This window comes from Phocoena sinus, chromosome 2 (genome assembly GCF_008692025.1).
Source record: "Phocoena sinus isolate mPhoSin1 chromosome 2, mPhoSin1.pri, whole genome shotgun sequence".
NCBI classification, from domain to species: domain Eukaryota; kingdom Metazoa; phylum Chordata; class Mammalia; order Artiodactyla; family Phocoenidae; genus Phocoena; species Phocoena sinus.
The window spans coordinates 33303667-33324734 of record NC_045764.1 but is presented as its reverse complement, the minus strand read 5'-3'; the positions used below and the strand labels follow the sequence as shown (position 1 = coordinate 33324734).

At 47.1% G+C, this 21068-nt stretch overlaps 1 protein-coding gene and 1 pseudogene across 2 annotated transcripts in view; both read left to right on the top strand.

Moving 5' to 3' along the window:
- CTXND1 (cortexin domain containing 1) overlaps positions 1-19116 on the top strand; it is a 54555-nt gene extending 35439 nt beyond the window's left edge. Inside the window, exons 2-3 of one of the 2 annotated variants that reach the window (XM_032624773.1) lie at positions 13355-13515; positions 15376-19116. In XM_032624773.1, coding sequence (XP_032480664.1) covers positions 15438-15617 — 180 coding nt within the window. In that variant the 5' untranslated portion in view covers positions 13355-13515; positions 15376-15437 and the 3' untranslated portion in view covers positions 15618-19116. Of the gene's footprint in view, positions 1-13297; positions 13516-15375 lie in introns of those variants that run through there. The other variant, XM_032624774.1, reaches the window with a different exon arrangement.
- On the top strand, positions 9305-11160 carry LOC116749926 (annotated as a pseudogene).
- Positions 19117-21068: the final 1952 nt, after the last annotated feature.

Here is a 21068-nt window from a genome sequence, read left to right as displayed (position 1 = left end):
ATAAACTGCTGATGAGCAGACCTAGAGAGATGCTGGGGGAGGCGGGCATATTTGCATGAGGAGCCTGGGAGCCTCATGAATGGAAACTGATTGAGACTCTACCCTTTTGTCCCCGAGATTCAAGTTCCAGAAATCTGCTTCAGTAGCTCACGATTTGCCTGAACAATATCCAGAGGGAGGAAAGAGCAACGAAGCCTCTGAAATAAAATCATTGTGAGGATAAAAGCATTAGGCTTGGAATTGGTGTCTCTTGAGAGAGGAATGGTTTGAATCCCTGAGGCTGTGGATCCTGGGATCGGTCACAGTCCAGCATCCTGGAGGCTGACTAGAGTCCCAGGAATGTGGCTCGTACATGGGAGCGAATCTAAGGAGCTGTGATGTGGGGTCTCTTGACAGAGCACTTTGGAAGGCTGGAACAGCCCACACCAGGAAGAACCACCTACGCTATAAAGTAAGCTTCCTAGTTGTCCACCAGCTTCCCGAGGTGATGTGGCATCCTTTGGCCTCAAGGGGGCACTCCACCTGGAAGGCATGAGCAAACTGGCCTTTTGGTCATAAATAAGCACGTTGGGGACTTCTTAGTCCCCGGAAACGTATTCAAAGTTGGTGACTTTGGAGCTTGAGCTGTTCAGTAGAAGTAGTAACAAGAAATGTGTTCCTGTTTTTTTGTAATCTCAAACTGGCAAAGAGGAGAGGAAGCCTAGTGGTGGCCACCAGGCGGTCCCCAGTTCTCAGAACAAGGAAGGGTGCCTCCCCAGTCCAGGGAAGCTCCAGGGAGGCCATGATGCACTGGAGGACTTTAGGCAGCTTCATGGACTTGGTCTTGGTCTGGTTGCTGGACCCCAGCCCAACTTGGGCTAAGTAGCGGCTCTTGACAATCATTTCACAGAGACTGTTTAATTTTGTTTTCCAATACTGCATATTTTTAGTCCATTTTGACCATTTACATTCTAGAAAACATCCATATCATTGAATTTTTCAAATGTATTGGTGGAGTTTTACACAGCACTGCCTCTTTATATTTTTAATCTCCTTAGTGTCTACGGTTATAGCCTCTTTCTCATTCCTAAAGGTGTATACTTGCCTTTTCTCTTTTTTTCTAGATTAACCTTGCCAGAGGTTTGCCCAGGTTCAAACCACACAAAAACCTTTCTCTATGGTCTATTTTTAATTCTATTGATGCTCTGTTTTGTGAATTGTTAATTTCTGCTTTTAATTTTACTAATTTCATCTTCCAGATTTCTTTGATGCTGTTATTTTTAACTGTCTCAGTTGATTTCTTCTTTCCCTTTGTTTAATTCTTTTTGTTTAATCATGAAAGCTATGATTTTGGTCCTGAGTGTAGTAAACAGCTGTCACTCCCCTCACCCCCTAACTTCTAATATGTAGTATTCTCATTACAGTGATTTTCTAAATATTCTGTAATGGCAGCTTAATTTCCTCATTAGCTCAATAATTATTTTTTAACGTTATTTAACTCAAATAGCTTGTTGGTTTGTTAGTTTGTTTAATCCTTTGTGGTCGGAAAATACAGCCTGTAAAACTTCTACTTTTTAAAATACGTGGGTGTTTTCGTTGTAAATTGACACTAAATCAATTTTTGTAAATGTTCCACGAAGATTTGAAAATCATGTATATTCCCCACAGGTAACAAAAACGTCTCTTCAGCTTACCAATTATATTATTCAATTATTTGTTGTCATTCTCCTAGTTTTATCTTTAAATAGTCAAACACATATCTTAACCTACACTACTCTATCAATATTAAAATAGAACTGGCATTAAATTATTGAATTAATTAAGATTATTAAAATATTTACATTACCCAAATAATATTAAAAATGTATTATATTCTGATTTCCTTCCCCCTTCCCTCCACTAATTTTTGTTGAAATAATGTGGGATTTTAGATACGGATTATTTTTATAAAGTCTTTATGTTACGTAACTTTTATTTTTAAAATTCTTTTTTTAACATTTACATTGTTTTATACCTATATTTATTATAATTATTTACACTATAGATTATTTTATTGGTTTTATTATTCTCTGCACGTTTTCCTCTCCCTTGAATCTTTCACTTTGAGTTACTTAGTGGTATGAATAAATTTATATCAATATTCATTTATCGAAAGGGGTACCTCTTCAAGCAAGTTCTTTTTGGCTGGAAGGATGGAGGACTTGTATGCATGAGATGGATACTTCAAATCCATTAATATCTGAAAATGTCTTTCTTTTGCTCTCACAGCTGAATAACATTATTTTATACAGAATTCTTTGTTTTTACTCTTCCCCTTCAAAACCCTAAAGATATTACTTCCTGTCCTCAGGTAGTTAGTGTTATTGAGGAGAATCTGATGCCAGTCTATTGACATTATTTTCTTACGCTCTGTGAATAGCCTACTTTTCTCTCTCTCTTTATATCCTCATAGATTTTTTTCTTCCCCACTATCTTTGAAAGTCAGAGGTCACCAAGAAAAATGTAGGTGTAAGTCTCTTTCCATTAAAAATCCATCATATTCAATTAGTCCTTTTAAGCTACAGACGTAAGGCTTTCTTCAGCTGAGGCAACTTTTCTTCTATTATAATCTCTTCTATTCTTTCCTCTCTTCCTGAAATTCCTATTCCAAGTATAATTTAGCTCCTAGGTATGCCATGATACTTATTGTTTGAGCAATCATATTCACTTCTGTTTTCCTTTACTTCTGAGATCTTCCTGTTTCTTGTAAGTTTGAAAATGTCTGAGGCAAATGACAGGAGCAGGTCATGGACAGGATATGACAGGCTCTTCCCAGAGGCCTGAGAAGTCACGGGCCAGGTGTGGAGGGTAGCTGTGTAGTCATCATCTACTTTTCAGTGGAAAGCACAAGCAGCAGTCAGCATGGGGAGGATACCAGAAGGATGCTCTGAACTGTGGGGAAGAGCAAAGAGACCTGCAGGCCAGACTGAGACCAAGAGAGCCCGGTGACCCAACTCCACATCCCCATATGCACACTGAACCCAGGAACCAAGCAGGTGACTTGGGAACATGGTCTGAGGACAAACAGAGGGGAGTCTGAAAGCAAGCTTATCAAAGGAGGTAAAAAAAATCAGAGAGCAGGCTCTGAGCAGACCAGGAGTCATGTAAAGCTTTCCAAGTGTGTTTTGTCCCTGCGCTCGTGGGAGAACGGGAAAGATCTGGGCCAGTAAAGGACCATTCTTGCATTTGATCCACATGCCAACCCCATGAGATAGGCATAATTAGCCTTATTTTATAGGCAAGGAGATTGAGTCTTGATGGGGGCAACTTTTTCAAGATCCTCCACTAGTCAACAGTGAAGTCAGAATTTGAACCCACATCCATGTGTCCAGAGTGTGAGTTTTCCTGTGGTGTCACATTGCCTTATATAGCATTATATGTATATACACTATAACAATGTAGCATTATCAGTAGAAAGCTAGTGCCCTTCCTGGCATTATTCAGTGCACTGCCTTCCAGAAACGAAGATGATTTTTTCCAGGTGTTTTCTATTTGAGAGTGACTCTATAAGGAACAGAAGTTCCCTAAGTTTACCACAAAGAATGGATCTTTTGGTGTAAGGACGAGAACAGCCTTGCCCCTGTTCTCCTCTCATTGCCTCTCACGGTCTCTACCGACGCGCTTGCTCTGGCTCCTCCTGTTGCTGTGACTGCCGTGCCTGATGGATCAGCAAGCTGGGAAGGGCAAGAGCTACAGCTCCCACTGCACCAAGTTCCAGGCCTCAGTTCCTGATGCTACGGCCTCAGCAAGACCACCGATGAAACTCTCCGTATCTTTTTTTTTTTTTTACTTTTATTTATTTTTGGCTGCATTGGGTCTTCATTGCTGTGCGCGGGCTTTCTCTAGTTGCGGCGAGCGGGGGCTACTCTTCATTGCAGTGTGCAGGCTTCTCATTGCGGTGGCTTCTCTTGTTGCGGAGCACAGGTTCTAGGCGCGCGGGCTTCAGTAGCTGTGGCTCACGGGCTCTAGGCGCGCGGGCTTCAGTAGTTGTGGCGCATGCGCTTAGTTGCTCCGCGGCATGTGGGATCTTCCCGGACCAGGGCTCGAACCCTTGTCCCCTGCATTGGCAGGCAGATTCTCAACCACTGTGCCACCAGGGAAGTCCTCTCCATATCTTTGTGCAATTTCTTTCCCCTCGCTTTCCCCGACTCTATGGCTGCCTTTGTCTGACTTGCGTCAGTGCCCGAAGCTGCTGTGCTCTTGTTCCGTCTTCATTTGGGTTTTCAGTTCCCTTTTAAGGTGCGTTTTTCTGACAGCCTGCCAGTGAGTCACTCCTCCTCTAGTAAGTAGACATCATGTTCTTGTGTACCTTTGATTGATTTGTTTCCATTTCTCCAAACCTGGGGAAATAGAGCATGTCTTTTATAGATTGAATATAAGAATCAAAAGGATTGTGTACAGAAATGCCTTTCTCTTAAACCTCCACAGTGACTTCCTGTTGCCTATGTAACAAATGACCACAAGCTTAGCGGCTTAAAACAACAGAAATATATTCTGTTACAGTTCTGGAGGTCAGAATGAGTCTTAAGGGGCTAAAATCAAGGTGTCAGCTGGGCTGGTTCCTATGGAAGGCTCCAGGGGAAAATTCATTCCTTGCCTCTTTCACTTAAGAGAGGCTTCCAGAATTCCTTGGCTTCTGGCGTCATCATTCCAGTCTCTGCTTCTGTGGTCACACTTCCTCCTCCACTGTAGCCAAAAATCTCCCTCTGTAATTACTCTTCTAGGACACTTGTGATTACATTTAGGACTCAGCCAGAGAACCCAAGATAATCTCACCATCTTAAGATCTTTAACTTAATGACATCTGCAAAGTTCCTTTTGCCATATAAGATAGCATTCACAGATTCCAAAGATTCAGTTGTGGACTTCTTGAGGAGGTATTATTCAATCTACTGAAGTGCACTCTCTGGCTTCCAAAGATTCATCTCTATCCTATACACATTCACCCCATTCTGACATCCCCCAAATTCTCAACCCATTATAGCATCAACTCAAAGTCCAAAATTATCAACTCCAAATCTAAATTAATTATGGGTAAAACTCTGCGTATGATCCACCCTGGGGCAAAATTCTATCTGTGGAACTAGAAGTCAAGTTATCTGCTCCAAAAATACAGTGGTGAGACAGGCATGGGAAAACAGTTACACACATTCCCATTTTAAAGGAGGAAAAAAATGGAAGGAAGAAAGGAGTCACCAGTCCCAAGCAGTTTCAAAATCCAACTGGGAAAACCTCATTAGTTTTCAAGGTCTGGGGAATAATCTGTGACTCAAGGATCCACACGGCTCCACAGTCTGAGCCAAAGCTCTTCTTCTCAGAGTCATCACTCTACTGTCCTGAAGGGAAGAACACTTTGCAGCTGACTAGTTTTATCATCCTGCTCCTGCCTGTAGAAATTTTAGAGTCCAATAGCCTTCCTTCGTTTTATCTTGTCTGTGTTCCTTTCGATTCTAGCCAGCAGCATTTCTTTCTTTTTTTTTTTTTTTTGTGGTACTCAGGCCCCTCACCTCTGCGACCGCTCCCGTTGAGGAGCGCAGGCTCAGCGGCCCAGCCGCCCCACGGCATGTGGGGCCCTCCCGGACCGGGGCACAAACCCGCGTCCCCCGCATCAGCAGGCGGACCCCCAACCACTGCGCCACCAGGGAAGCCCCAGCCAGCAGCATTTCTAATGTAACATTCTCAAAACCTTGTATATTACCCATGCATGTCCCAAGGATTCACTCCATTAGATAAGAGGGTCCTCCAAAGATCTTTTCTGGATAATCTCATTTCTATTCCTGGTTTCTGCTGAGATGGCCAAGTGGCACATCTAATCTCTTCGGCACTAGCAAAAGGCTGTCCAGTACCACCCTTGGCCTTCTGTTCAGAACACGCTTTCCTGATAGTGGATCTCCTAATTTCAGCATCTTGTGCGATCTGGGTAGGGTAAGAGTCCTTGATGTAAACTTCTAGGCATTTCGAGTTCTCTGCACGCATGGGTGAAGCAGCTGCAGTAGCCCAAGGGCAGTCTTCTAAAAAACAGTAGGTGTGAGCTGCTAGGATCAAAACATACAGAGGCTGGGGGGTGTGCACACCAAATAGTTAAGGCAGTATGAGATCTAAGTGAGACCAACAGCGTCGGCATCATATTATAAAAGTGATACAGCAGAACTGGTGTGACGGCTTATGGAACCATGATACAATGCCGATGCATTCTCTTGGCAGAAATACTCTCTTTTCTTCTATCTGAAACGGTGCTGCTTCATACAGCCTCCTTGCTCTGGAATGTTTCTTAGAGGCTAGGGATATTTAAATATTGGAAGATAACAAGTTCTCACCACAGTATTCCATGAATCCCATCCCCTCCATACATCCTTCCAGCCCTGGTAGTGGTTATGGTCTTAATCATCTCTTAGCACATACTCATCATTTCTCTCTGGCAAGCCTGTTAATTGCTCTGATGGAGGCATGGAGCCACCAAGCGCAGTCCCACGGGACGACGTAATTGGTGTCGGGTTATGACACTGGACATCTTCTGTGTCCTGAGCAAATGTCATCCACTTAATCCATCTGTCGTGTGGGGAAGTGATTCTGACAGGTCACGTTTCATAATGGCTCCACTACTATTTATAGAACCAGTGGATGATTGCACGTGATCAGCTCCAATCTTTGTTACCTGATTGAATTCACAATGTCGGTACAGCTCGTTGTTTCTTCCCACAGTAATAAGTGACATGCTTTTCAGTCCCCTTGCTTCCTCCCAATTGGTGTCCAGAGGGCAGCGGCTAAGTGCAGGTTTGCATCTTCTCTGACCTTTCCTGTGAACCCACAAGGGGCGGGCCTGGCCTGGTTCCAGGCTGGCAGTGCCTCTCGGGCAGACTTGGACCCTGCCCTTGAGGAACTGACACACTGCTATGGACTGAATTGTGTATCTCCCCAAAATTCATATGTTGAAGCCCTGACTCCCAATGTGTTGGAGATAAGGCATTTAGGAGGTAATTAAGGTCAAACGAGGGAATAAAGGTGGGGTCTTCGTCTGATAGGATTGGTGGTCTTATAAGAAGAGGAAGAGTGGGCAATGACTCTCTCCCTCTTCCCGTTCTCATATTGGGCTGGCCAAAAATTTGTTCGGGTTTCCATAAGATGTTACAGAAAAACCCGAACGAAATGTATGGCTAACCCAATACACTGAAGAAAGGCCATGTGAGGACACAGCGAGAAGGAGGCTTGTCTGCAAGCCAGGGAGAAAAGCTCTCACCAAAAACCAAACCCGCCAGATCTTCATCCGGGACTTCTCGCCTCCAGAATTGTGAGAAACTTAATTTCTGTTGTTTAAGCCACACAGTCGGTGGTATTTTGTTACGGTAGCCCTAGCAGGTAAGACACACATATGTACAGAAATAAAGAAATATGTCAGCCCAGAGAGTAAGGTCTTGAGCCCCCCACTCTCAGCCCTGGGGTAGTACACACATTTGTATGTAAATCCTCTATTTGTGTACCCTTTGAATTGTGGCTGCCCTATTGCTTGTTGACTGAGATACTTGTTTCCAGGGCCTATATTTGGACTGGTCACTTTGTCCTGTGACTTTCCCATGGCATCTGGCAGGACTCTTTTCCATTTGGATCTTCTACACCCCAACCCTAAAGCCTCTCACTTCGACAAGTGTGCTGGGTCAGCCCAGAAGCCATTCCCCTTCAGGGTCATTCACTCGCCCAGATCAGAACCCCGGACTCAAGCAAGCTCACCTCCAGCCACCCCAAGAGCGTGGCCCGTGGAGCATCTGGCTCGCGCAGGCGCCATGCTGAAGGATGGGTCAACTCTGTTGGGGACCACTGAGCTGGCCCCTGGGAAGGCCGGTTCCTCAGCTCCCAGGGAATGGCAGCTGAGTTCAGTGTGGCCTCACTCCCGGGTGTCAGGTCCTCCCTGGGAAACGGGGCTGGAAGGGACATGTGCCAGCCCAGTAATTAACATTAATGAGCACACTCCATCTGGAGGGTGGAAAGATGAATCTGTTCTTTGCATCCAAGTTCTTGGCATTCATTCCAGCTGGAAGCATCCAGAAAATGCTGATAATCTTCCTCTGGGGCATGTTACCAGGTTATAGGGACCAATTCTCGCCCCATACAAGACACGGGAGAGTCAGAAGACAATTTCTCTGAGATCTGACTTTTACAATTGGTGCAGGGTATCTGATATTAACTTAAGGCAGACCATTGGCCGGGGATTTCAGAGTCTGTGTTTGAGAGGTCACACTGGGTGCAGCTGTGAAACACAAGAGCATGGAACTCCAGCATGTCCCTCCATCCCTGAGAGCCACCGAGGACCGTGTGGCATCGGTGCATGTGGCCCAAATTGGCACAGACCTGGCTGGGGTCAGAAATGTGAGTGTGCTCCAAGGTCAGCTATGTTGTCACTCTGAGATGCTGAGGAACCCCCTCCCCCTCCCTTAATTCCAGTCTCTTCATTTCTGAAATGGAGAGAGGTGGACTAGATCCGTATTTTCAAAGTATGGTCCAAGGAACCCTAAAAGTTCTGTGGGTGCCCTGAGTGGAAAATGGACACCACACTCCAGATGGTGTCGCCACTGGATAGGGTGAGAGGAAGTGGTCCTGCATGCTCTAGTAGTTACAACAGAAGGATATATTTCTGGAAAAAGAAAAGACAAAGCAAACATGATGAGGCAGTACAACTGTCCCTCAGTAGCTGTGGGGAGTCTGTTTCAGGATTCCACTGGATACCAAAATCCACAGATGCTCAAATCCGTTATATAAGATGGCACAGTATTTGCATGTAATCTATGCACGTCCTTCTACATACTTTAAATCGTCTCTAGATTCCTCACGATACCCCATACAATGTAAACACCATGTAAATAGTTGCGAATACAATGTTTATGTATCGAATACCTCCAGATGAGAGGGATGTCTGAGGACCTCCTAACAGTAGTTGTCTGTCTGGAAATGAACTGGATTGCTTGGAGAGAGAAGTCGTTAAAAACTGTTCTTCATGGTTTTCTTCTTGTACTTTTTGAATCTGAACTGTGTATAAGTATTGTTTTATACAACGATGTTAAATATGATCCTCAAATAATTAAAAATAGAATTACCGTTGATCCAGCAATCCCACTTGTGCAAAAGAATTGCAACAGGAGAAGGCTCTAGACGCTGTGAAGCAGGAGGCACTTGGGATCTTCCGCAGGATTGGGACGCTACAGAGGCCGCCACGGAGCTCGCCGGAGCCACCCTTCCTACTGCTGCTGCCGCCGCCGCTGCCCGAATCGTAACCGGTGGGCCGCAGCCGCCGGCAATGCCACAAAGGAAGAGGAATGCAGGCAGTAGTTCAGATGGAACCGAAGATTCCGATTTTTCTACAGATCTCGAGCACACAGACAGTTCAGAGAATGATGGCACATCCCGGCCATCTGCCCAAGTCACCTGCTCCTCGGCCCGGCTAAAGCAGAGTCCCCAAGATTCCAGTCCTGTTGGAAATTTGCAGTCTTTCGGTACAGAGGAACCTGCTTGTTCTACCGGGAGAGTGACACGTAGTCAGCGGCAGCCTACCCCAGTGGCCCCGAAAAAATACCCGCTTCGGCAGATTCGTTCATCTGGCTCAGAAAGTGAGCAAGTTGTTGACTTTTCAGATAGAGAAACTAAAAATACAGCTGATCGTGATGAGTCTCCGCCTCGAACTCCAGCTGGAAACGCCCCTTCTGCTGAGTCTGATATAGACATCTCCAGCCCCAACGTGTCTCACGATGAGAGCGCTGCCAAGGATGCGTCCCTGAAGGACTCAGGCAGTGATCTCTCTCATCGCCCCAAGCGCTGCCACTTCCACGAAAGCTACAATTTCAGTACAAACGGTCCTACACCAGGCTGTGACTCCCTAGGACACCTTACAGGAAAACACGAGAGACATTTCTCTACACCAGGATGCCCTCTCTATCGTAACCTCTCAGCTGATAAATGCAAGGTGAGAGCACAGAGCCAGGATAAGCAGAGAGAAGAAAGGATGCTGTCCCACAGGCAAGATGGCAACAACAGGCATGCAACCAGGCACCAACAGAGAGGCAGTTGCGATATAAGCAATACGTTTGCTGAACTCAGGAAGAAGAGAAATGCTGGGCTGAGCAAAGAACTGAAAGAGAAATATACGGAACACAGGCAGACCTATGGGAACACTCAGGAACCTCTCCTGGAAAACCTGACTAGCGAGTGTGATGGATGTTTTTGGAAGAGCACAAGCCCGGGCTTCAGAGGGTCTGGAGAAGTTAAGGCTGCAAGGCCAAATCACAGAGGGGAGGAACATGATTAAAACTATTGCTTTTTGTCGCTATGAGCTTGATACTTGGTACCATTCTCCCTCTCCTGAGGAATATGCATGACTGGGATGTCTTTACATGTGTGAATTCTGTTTAAAATACATGAAGAGCCAGACAATATTCCGCTGACACATGGCTAAGTGTGTGTGGAAACACCCACCCGGAGATGAGATATAACGCAAAGGTTCAATCTCTGTGTTTGAAGTGGATGGCAAGAAAAACAAGATCTACTGCCAAAAACTGTGCCTGTTGGCCAAGGTTTTTCTGGACCACAAGACATTATATTATGAGGTAGAACCCTTCCTGTTCTGTTATGACAGAAGCAGACAACACCGGTTGTCACCTGATTGGATAATTTTCCGAGGAAAAGAATTCATTCCTCCACCACAATGTATCCTGTATCCTTACCATGCCTCAGTACATGAGACAGGGCTATGGCAAGATGCTCGTTGATTTCAGCTATTTGCTTTCCAAAGCGGAAGAAAAAGTTGGCTCCCCAGAACGTCCACTCTCAGATCTGTGGCTCATGAACTACCACAGTTACTGGAAGAAGTGCTTCTTCATTACCTGAATAATTTCCAAGGCAAAGAGATTTCTACCGAAGAAATTAGCCAGGAGACAGCTGTGAATCCCGTGGGCATCGTCAGCACTCTGCAAGCCCTTCAGATGCTCAAATATTGGAAAGGAAAACACCTCGTTTTGAAGAGACAGGACCTGATTGATGAGTGGATAGCCAAAGAGGCCAAAAGATCCAGCTCCAATAAAACCATGGATCCAAGCTGTTTAAAAGGGACCCCTCCGAAGGGCATTTAAAGTGACCGGTTACTCCGAGCCAGCAAACCCCAGCAGTAGGAATCTGTACGCTAGGGAGCTGTCTGTCATTTCTGTTGGTCTTGTGATTGGCAAGTACAGTATCCTTTGGGACGGCCGTCCCCCTCAGGACTGTCCTGGCTCCGACCTTCACGTACACTGCAGACGCTGGTTCTGAGGAACTGTTGTTCGGCCTCGGTGAGGTTGCCTGGATGGGATCTGTATTAGACTTGAGTGCAGATGCCTCGTGGCACCGACCCAAGGTGTTCTGTTTTGGTACTGTACCTGTCCAGTCACTGGTTCTCTCCTCTGGCCCCATGAGGTCGTGTCGTATCTTCTAAACTTTGTAATAGTACTTCTTGCCACCCGGTCACCAGGCCACCAACTATGGTTACCGCCACCAGGACCTTCCCAGTTATTCCTTACGTGTGTGTTTGGAGGGGCAGGGAAGAGGTAACACTTCTGAGTGTGTGTGTGTGCGCTGGGAGGGGTCCCTTCCCTTTGGATTTCATCTCACTTTAAGTTTTTTCCTCCATTTTTACTGAAAGACCTGTTTTTGTCAGTCTCAGGCTGACCAGAGCCAGGTACTTTTGAAGACTCGCAGGGATTAGTCTTGGTTATAGCACACTATCTGAATGAGATGGAGACAAGAATTGAGAGGTGGTGATTCTGTACTTGGATTTGAGTTCACCTGTGGGCAGTGGGCAACGTCTTGGTGGAAGGGAATGGAAGGCTACTTTTTGCCTCACCAGAAAGCGCTCAGTAGTAAATGTTTTCTCCTCTTTACTCCCTGCCCGTTTTTACATTTGCAGGTGCCCAAATAATTTCCAGTTCTCCCTTTCATGCTGCATGTTAACTGGTTAATTATACTGCAGAGACCTTTTCACCAGTACCGGTCTGATATAGCACACCTGTACTTCCACATAAGTTACATTGCTTTTGTCTGAACATCCTTGGAGAAGCGACTGAAAATGACTTCTGTGTCTCAGCCCGTGACTCAGCAAGGCAGAATGGTCACCGCTGCCAGGGTTTGCTTTCCATCACCGCCTCCCCCTCCCCCTAGGACTCAAGTGTTCATGCCCTTCCAAGAACTCCTCCTCCATTTCCTTTTCGGGATTTACCACCATCCCCCCATTCTCTGGCCTCCTGTTTTTTGGTGTTGTTTAAGTGAAGGAAGAGATGCTTCCTCTAATTTCCCTCTAGCCCATTATAACCTGCTACCTTGGGGCAGCTTTTGACGTACGTCACGTCACCCTTTCCTACAACACCACTGTCTTCATGTGGAGCCCTCACCACAATCCCAACTCTGGTCATTTGTGCCTTTCTCTTGTCGTCTTTGTACACGGTTTATGTTCCCTGTGGGTTGGGGGGGAGCTAATTTTAAGCAGTTCAGTGGCAGCTCCCTGCCAGTTTCAGTGTCACTGTTAAAATTTATCCAAAAGCAACTTCACTGGGGGTTTTCTTAAGGGGTAAAGGCCTTTTACAGAAGCTAACCCTTCCCCACATGTGGTAGAATGTGCTGTTCTATATCTACTCCTCAGTAAAGCATGTTCTCTGTTCAAAAAAAAAGAATTGCAGCAGGGTCTCAAAGAGATATGTGTACACCCATGTTTATTCACAATAGCCAAGAGATGGAAATAACCCAGGTGTACATCAATGGATGAATGGATAAACAAGACGTGGTATATTCATACAAGAGAATATTTATTCGGCCTATAAAAAAGAGAGAAGATTCTGACATTCATTGAATGACTCTTGAGGACATTACACTAAGTGAAATAAGGCAGTCACAAAAAGAAAAATACTGTATCTTTCCACTTATATGAGGTCCCTAGAGCATAGGACTGTGGATGCCAGGGACTGAGGGGAAGGGGGAATGGGGACCCGTTGTTTCCTGGGCACAGAGTTCAGTTTTGCAAGATGAAAAGAGTTCTGGAGATGGATGGTGGTGATGGCTGTACAACGATTTAATATCCTAAATCCACTGAAGTGTGCACTTAACCATTGTCACTTTATGTCATGTATATCTCACCACAATTTTTTTTTAATGTTATGTATTTTAAAAGAGAGAAGGAAAGAAAAAACAGCATCAGAATAAGTTGTGGCCGCTCCCACCACCATGCCCAGGGAGAAGCTGCCCAGGCCAGACCTTCCTGCCAGCGCAGCTCATGGCTGGGAGTGGGCATCTTGGGAGGTAATCAGCCTTCTTCTGTCCTGTTCTGTTCCAGCTGCTGCCAGTGTGGGTCCCTGCTCTATAAGGGAAAGGCCACTGCTCTCACTGACTCCCAGCTGTGATGTCTGGTCACTCCCCCTCCCTCCTGGAGCAGCCCACCCAGGGTGCGAGCCCACCCAGTGGCCCTTGTGAAATGGTGATCACTCCGACCAGCAGGTCAGTGCCCTCTGGAAAGGGGTGAGGATGGAGACGATGTCTGAAAGAGGGGCAAGCGGGACTTCCCTGGCAGTCCAGCTCCTCTAACACAGGGGACATGGGTTTGATCCCTGGCCAGGGAACTAAGATCCCACGTGCCATGTGGCGCGGCCAAAAAACTTTAAAAAAAAAAAAAAAAAAAAAAGGAGGGGAAAGCATAGTCACCTGTGGTTACAGATATGTCAGGACCAGCCAGCCCAGGGTTGCATAGGTGCCCTTCTGAAGTTGCAAAGTGGGTGGGGGAGATGGGTCCCCACTTTACTTTCCATCAGAGAAGAGAGAGGCATGCAGAGGCCTAGGGTTTGGGATGTGGGACCTTGGGTAAGTCATTTCCCCCCTTTCTGTAACTCAGTTTCCACATTTATAAAATGGGCATATTGATACACGGCTAACATGCCTCCTGGGCTGTCGTGAAGATCAAATAATAAACTGGATGTGAAAGCACAATGTACAGCTCAAGGGCTCTGAAAATTCAGCGGGGGGTGGGCGGGGGAGGGGGGTGATGATAACGAGCAGCAGTGCCCCTCGTCCTAAGCTCTCCCTGACCGCTGGGCTGCAAGGACGTGACCTGCCATCTTGGCCTGCTCTGGGGCGCCCACAGGGCCAGGGACCATGCTAGATGCACTGAATCCTCACACCCTTGTGATGCAGCCTCGCGCCCTGTATTATCACAGCAGGGAGGCGTACGCCTGATACAAGGATAACCTTACACTGCCCAGGACTGCACTGCAAGGCAGCTGGGCTCGGGGTCCACCTGACTGCCAAAACCGTTCTTCCGTTACACCCGCAGTTTATCAACTGTGACTCGGGGGCTCAGCAAAGGTCCCTCAGGAGTCCCAGAAGGCCCCCATAGAGGGGGAAGGGATGCAGACCCTCCATGCTGCCTGCCCACCCAACTCTGGGACAGCAGCTCCCCTTCAATCTATTCATGTATTGGTATTCAACGTTCATTTTCATTTGAAACGTAAGTTCTACTGCTTTAAAAAATATATATTAATTACCTAATTTTAAAAATGTTTCTGGGGACTTCCCTGGCGGTCCAGTGGTTAGGACTCTGCGTTCCCACTGCAGAGGGCACGGGTTCAATCCCTGGTGGAGGAACTAAGATCCTGCATGCCGATGCAGTACAGCCAAAAAAAAGCAATGATAGGGCTTCCCTGGTGGCGCAGTGGTTGAGGGTCCGCCTGCCGATGCAGGGGATGTGGGTTCGTGCCCCGGTCCGGGAAGATCCCACATGCCGCGGAGCGGCTGGGCCCGTGAGCCATGGCCGCTGAGCCTGCGCGTCCGGAGCCTGTGCTCCGCAACAGGAGAGGCCACAACAGTGAGAGGCCCGCGTACCGCAAAAAAAAAAAAAAAAAAGCAATGATAATAAAATAAAATAAAATGCTTTCTGATCACCCTCAGTCAGTGGCTTGACAGAGTTGAAAGCATTATTATAACTCATTCTAAAGGGTTTCAGAGGGTGGAGGCAACTTCAGGGGCTCCATCCTCAGCAGGTGCTTCGGCTACAGCCCAGTTCTACCCCTGCTGGGACTCCTCTGTCACCTCCCCCGCCCCCCCCCCCCCCCCCCCGCCCCGCTAGGACGCACTGGCTGGGCTCTGGCACCTGGGTTGCCTATAAGGTTCAGGGCTGAGACCACGTAGGCGCCTGAAAAGGAGGCACGTGACCCTTCCTCTCCTCGCTCTCATGACGGGGAGGGGAGGGGGAACAGCAGACTCCCATGCCAGGGGGACATATAAGAAGGGGGAGGGCTGTGCCCTGCCCGCACCCCAGGCAAGTTGGCACGACCCTCCGGTCCCCACTGCTGTGGCTCTCTGCAGGGGTGGAAGATGGTACCAGTCAACCGTGAGCCGGAGGAGGATCCCGAAGCCGCTGCCGAGAGATGGAGGACCCCACGCCTAAGCCCGTCTACGTCGACGTGGACAAAGGACTGACCTTGGCCTGCTTCGTCTTCCTCTGCCTTTTCCTCGTCGTGATGATCATTCGCTGCGCCAAGGTCATCATGGACCCTTACAGCGCCATCCCCACATCCACCTGGGAGGAGCAACACCTGGATGACTGAGGCGCCCGCGGGCGGGGGCCGCGGCGAGGGACCGAGAGCCCAGCGCTCTCTGGACAGGGTTGCCCCAGGATGTGCCTCTGTCCCCTGGCCACCGGCTTTCCAGCCCATGGAGGCAAGAAAGGATTTGGCCACCCGGGGATGGAGAAGGTTCACCTTAGCCTTGCCTGCTCTCACAGGAGCAGCAGGGCGAGATGCTGGGGATGCTGTGGGTGTTGCAGTGGTGGGCCAGTCTGGGGATAAGAGCGCTGGACCGGGAGTCAGCAGGCCCGGATTCCAGTCTGGGGAATGACTGTGAGCCTAGGGGGCGGTCATCTTCCCTGGCTCGCGCACACCTTTTGGCATCGGATACGGGACAGTCACCCACCATCATAACAGCGGTCTCGTTTTGAGGAAACTCTTGCCCTTAACATGCAAAGTAGCACACACACTGGGAGGCTCCCAGCACAGACGTTCACCTGAGCCCCAGCGCCTTCCCAGTGGGCCAGCAATAGAGCGCGTGGTGACGTGGGAAAGGAGGTGGAAGGTGCACCACCCCAAATTCACAAAAGGCGCAGGGGCTGCTTCCCAACAGGCTTTTTTTTAACTAAAATATAGAGGGGTATATTTTTCCTGTTATAAATGAAATGTGTATTTTGGAAGTTTGGGAAAATACAGAAAAAATAGAAGGATGGGGGAAAATAACCCTTATAATCCCACTTCCCCAAAGCCGCCATTTTGATATATTTTCTCCCAGCACTTTTTACATGTATTTTTAAATAGTCAAAATCATACTATGTGCGTGATGTTGTATCACTTCATATTAGAGCATGGACACTTTCTCATTTCATCAAGCACTCTTTATAGCCATCATTTTTACTGGCTGCAGAGTATTCCATCGGATGGATAGGTCCTAGTTTCATAATTATCTCCTTTGGTCTTCCAGTTCTTTTTTTTTTTTTTTTTCACTAACTTTTCCTCGTGCAAAATTATTTCACCCAGTGACCTCTTGAGAGCACAGAGTTATGAGATTAATATCGGACAGGAAGACCTGGCTTCTAGTCCTGTCAGTCACTCTAAGGCTGTGTGACCTTGAGCAAGTCACTTCACCTCTCGGTGGCTCTGTTCCCTGATTTTAAAAAGGGGAGGAAAAGCCTTGCCCTTTTTGTTTTGTGTAAACCTCGTGACTGAAAGGACAGGAGTGGGAGTGCTTTGAATGTAAACGTGCTGTGGGGTGAGACAAGGGATAAGTTGTTGATAATGACTTCTCCCTCTTTTCCCACCCTTCTGACCCCCTCCCACCCTATCACCTATATCTAAGACCTTGCAGCAAGAATATTGGACCAGAGCCCACAAACCTGGTCTCAAGTCCCAGCTCCTCTACTTCCTTGCTATATGACCCCAAATAACTCAGCCTCTCTGAGCCCCAGTTTCCTCATCTGTAACATGAGGGAATAACATCTACCTCACAAGGTTGTTTTGAGGATGAAATGAGAGAACACGGGCAAACATTGGTGTATTTTCTTGATTTTACCACCCCAGAAGAAGCCAGGGGTCTGAGCTGGGAGGAAGAGAGGTCTGGCTTCCCCCCTCTCTGCAGAGCCTGGAACCCTGGGCTTTTTTTCAGTTCCACGGCTGAAAGGCCAAATCTCCCAGCCAGGACCACTGGTCAGAGGAATTCTCACAGCAACCTCTCCCAGCACCTGACCTCAAGGGATATGGTGTCTATTAATTTATGTAATTATCATGGTCATCGGTATTCCCACAAACATAATATGAAGTTAAACTAGACCACCAGAATTCCCCTTCCTTCTGAATGCATTTATTCCATCCCTCTGAGGCACACCTGCCATCCCCATCAGAAGTGCCCTGCAGCTGTGAAGAAGCTCATGGTTCCCTTCCCACCACCTGCATCCCAGCCATGGGTCCCACTCCATCCCAGGTCACCTGGGAAGTGGGTTTCCAAAGCACCATCACCACTAGGTGACCCCTGAAAGTGAACAAGCCCACAGCTGCTCAGACAGCTTTCCAGAGCATATCCAGCTGTTCCTCCCTCCACACCCTCACTGTGTGGGATGCACAAAGGGACAGCTGGCAAAGGCAGTGGACCAAGGTGCATTGGAGGCTCTGTGTGAGGGGAGGATCTAGAGCAAGGACCTTGTACATTGCCTCAGGCCTAGCGGCAGCCTTCACTCTGCAGCCTACCTCAGAGATACCGAACACTTCAGTGAAAAGCTGATCAGCATGGATTTACAATGCAAATCAGAACCAATGCCGATCAGTTAATAACAGATCCCAAGGAACAAGAAGAGGTCTTGAAGACCTCCCTTGGAGATGCTTCAGAGCGCTCAGGAGTGAAAAACAGGTGCCTGAGGGCCGTGCTACTCAAACCATGATGAAGGACAAATAGCATCTACAACATTGAGGGGCTTGTTAGAAATCCAAAATCATGGACCCCTACTCCAGACTTACAGAATCATAATCTCTGGAGATGGGGCCCAGGAATCTCTTAGCAAGATCTACCAAGCGATTTGTATGCATGTTAAAGTTTGAGAGGCACTGCCCTGGGGATCCTTTGGTCTCAATTATTTCTTTTCCACACCTAGGTTTGCTAATATTTCCCACTCTATCTCTTGACTCTTGTTTAGGTGGCAAAGGGAAATAACATTTCAGAAAAAGATGGAAAATTTCAAACTCACTCCAAATCCAAGCCTCCACAAAATAGTGTTTCTATTGTGTGTCCATGTATTCCCTTCTAATCCTTGTCCACGTGCAAGATATTTTTTTCATAAAAGGCTTCGGTTGCATCATTTAAATCAATATCCCCTAACATTTCGTCATAAGCATGTTTCTGCTACAGTCTTCCTATTTATCATTTTACTGGCTATAAACCACGCCATCTAGTGCATGTACATAGTTATCCAGAGTCCTATTAATAAGTACTTAGATTGCCTTCATTTTCTCTATTATACATGTTGCAAAAAAAAAAGAAAGAAAGCTAAAGACAGATATGACGAACCCTGGGCTTGCTCAGGTTGGCGGAGAATAAATATTTAAATAACACCCCCTCCACCTTAGACACACATGGGGGACGAAGAGCCATCTAAACATTTGATCATATTAAGGGGAAAAACCAACTGAAATGTCAAGCTCCTGTTGTTGCTTTAGCTGCTAAAGGATGGAGGAGATGGTCCTTTGTCATCAGAGCATCTTAGCCAGTTTCCAGCTAGCTGAGATGAAGTTTGGGGTTTGGTATGGAGAGGTAAACTGTCCAGCAAAAGAAATGAAGAGAATTTTTGAAGACTGGAAACTGGCAGAGAGCAAATGAAAAGTATCCGTGGCATTGGCCCTAATCCAGGACTTAAGGCAAATATGATCAGAGAGAAACTCCCCGCTGCAGGGAAAGGGTGATGGATTTTCCGGACAGTGGTGTCTCGTGGCTGATTTTACGTTGTTGCCTGCTCTGTGCTCTGCTACAGTCCCTCCATGTTACTCCAAACCCTCAGTAAAGTCTGATACACAATCCACTTTGTGGTTGTGGTATTTGGGGGCAATAAAGACATCTGGAAGGGGGTCAATGTGAAGACATGTAATCTGGAAAGGGACAGTCATCCCAGGGACAAGTGAGGTAGCAGAAGTAAGCAGAAACAGGAAATCAGAAAGCAACTATAGTCCAATAAGAATTAATTTTAAAAAAATCAGAATGACGGTTGCTAGCGTAAATGTGACCCCTGAGAATGCTCAGATAGGCTGAGATGAATAATAGCACACTCGTTTTACCAGCCTGGTATATCAATTCCCATCATCTCTATTTCATTTTTTCCAATTAGTTGGGCAGGGTTAAGGGAAACGAAAGGGGTTGGCAAAATACCCATGGACGGGCAACAGGGTGAGTCCATTACCACTTGGGCCTGAAGCGACAAGGGGAAGGGGTGTTCCCAGAATCCAGTGGAAGCTGTAGCAGTGGGCGAAGAGTCCCCCAACAAAAGCCATGGCCACAGGTAGACAATCAAAGTGCAACCCAGTGAGAAGAGACTATATACCTTGACTTCTCTCCTCCTGCCCCCTAACCTCCTATACCATCAGCCAAGAACAGAAGCTAAAGGACAGGGGACTCTGGCTGATATCCTTCATATATATTAGCGAACTAGAGCAAACGAAAACTAACCAGTACACTGCACCCCTATTACCACTCAGCATCCATCGTGGATGGGGAAAATATAAATTCCCATCAACAACCACATTGTCTGAGGCTGCTATCAGTTTAGTTCCACTCCCCCTGGAACTTCCATTGTAACGTATCCACCTCTAGGTGAGTGAATGAGACGATTCATATAAAGCATAACTGCTGGAGTCCCATCTTCTATGGCTGGTCAGGAGGCCTAGGTTGATAACCACGGTGTCATTCTTCTGCCACGCATTCCATATCCCCTCTACCTTCTGGCGGTCCCTCCACTGCTGGAGTCTTTTATCCAGTGGAATGACCCAAATCTTCCTTCACAGAGGATCCAAATTCTCGGTGCCCTGTCTTTTTTTTTGGTTGCCAGTTTCCACTGATCCCCACCCCCTCAAAGAACTTGACAAAGCCTTGAAGGCCTCACCTGGAAGCATTTTTGAATACTCAGGAGAGAACAGGTGCCCTAGGACGCGCTAGTCATGCTATGGTCGTAGGACGGGATAGCATCAGCGTCACTGGGGACTTAGCTAGGAGTCTAAATGCATGCCCCCGCCCCAGACCTACAGAGTAGGATATGGGATGAGGAATAACGAGAGATACCCCAGTGAATCCCTGGGTTCCAGAGCTAGCCCTCCTTGCCCTCATTGTGGAGCAATACCGTTTCTTCTGAGATATTGGAATAAATCACCCTGACAGCACAGCGATCCCCTTCCCCACCTCCTAGTCCAAGATGAGGAGACCCAAATGGCTACAGGATGATCTCAGTTTCCAATTTAACAGACCCATGACTATGTTCCCTGGTGGAAATATTTCTTCTTTGTTACTAGGAATTTCCAAACCCACCAAGTCCAAGGTCACAGGATGGAAAACAAAAATTCTATAACTGGGTTATTAGGTGTCACAGTGAGAGGAATCACTCTCGCTTCCATCCCTTGGTTCCTAGACTAGCATCATCCAGCTCAAGGGAAGATGCCAACGTATATTGGTCTCTGGTTTAAGGTGAATACTGCATCCTGTAGGTCAGCCACCATACTGAGCCTTCCACAGGCCATTCTAAATTTCACTCAAGCCAACTGCTTCTGGGTGATGAGGCATGAGGTAAACCAGTGGATTTCCTGGACATGAACCCACAGCTGCGCTTCCTTCACAAATGAGTTCTCAGGGACTTCCCTGGCGGTCCAGTGGTTAAGACTTCGCCTTCCAATGCAGGAGGTGCGGGTTCGATCCCTGGTCGGGGAGCTAAGATCCCACAGGCCTCAGGGCCAAAAAACCAAAACATAGAACAGAAGCAATGTTGT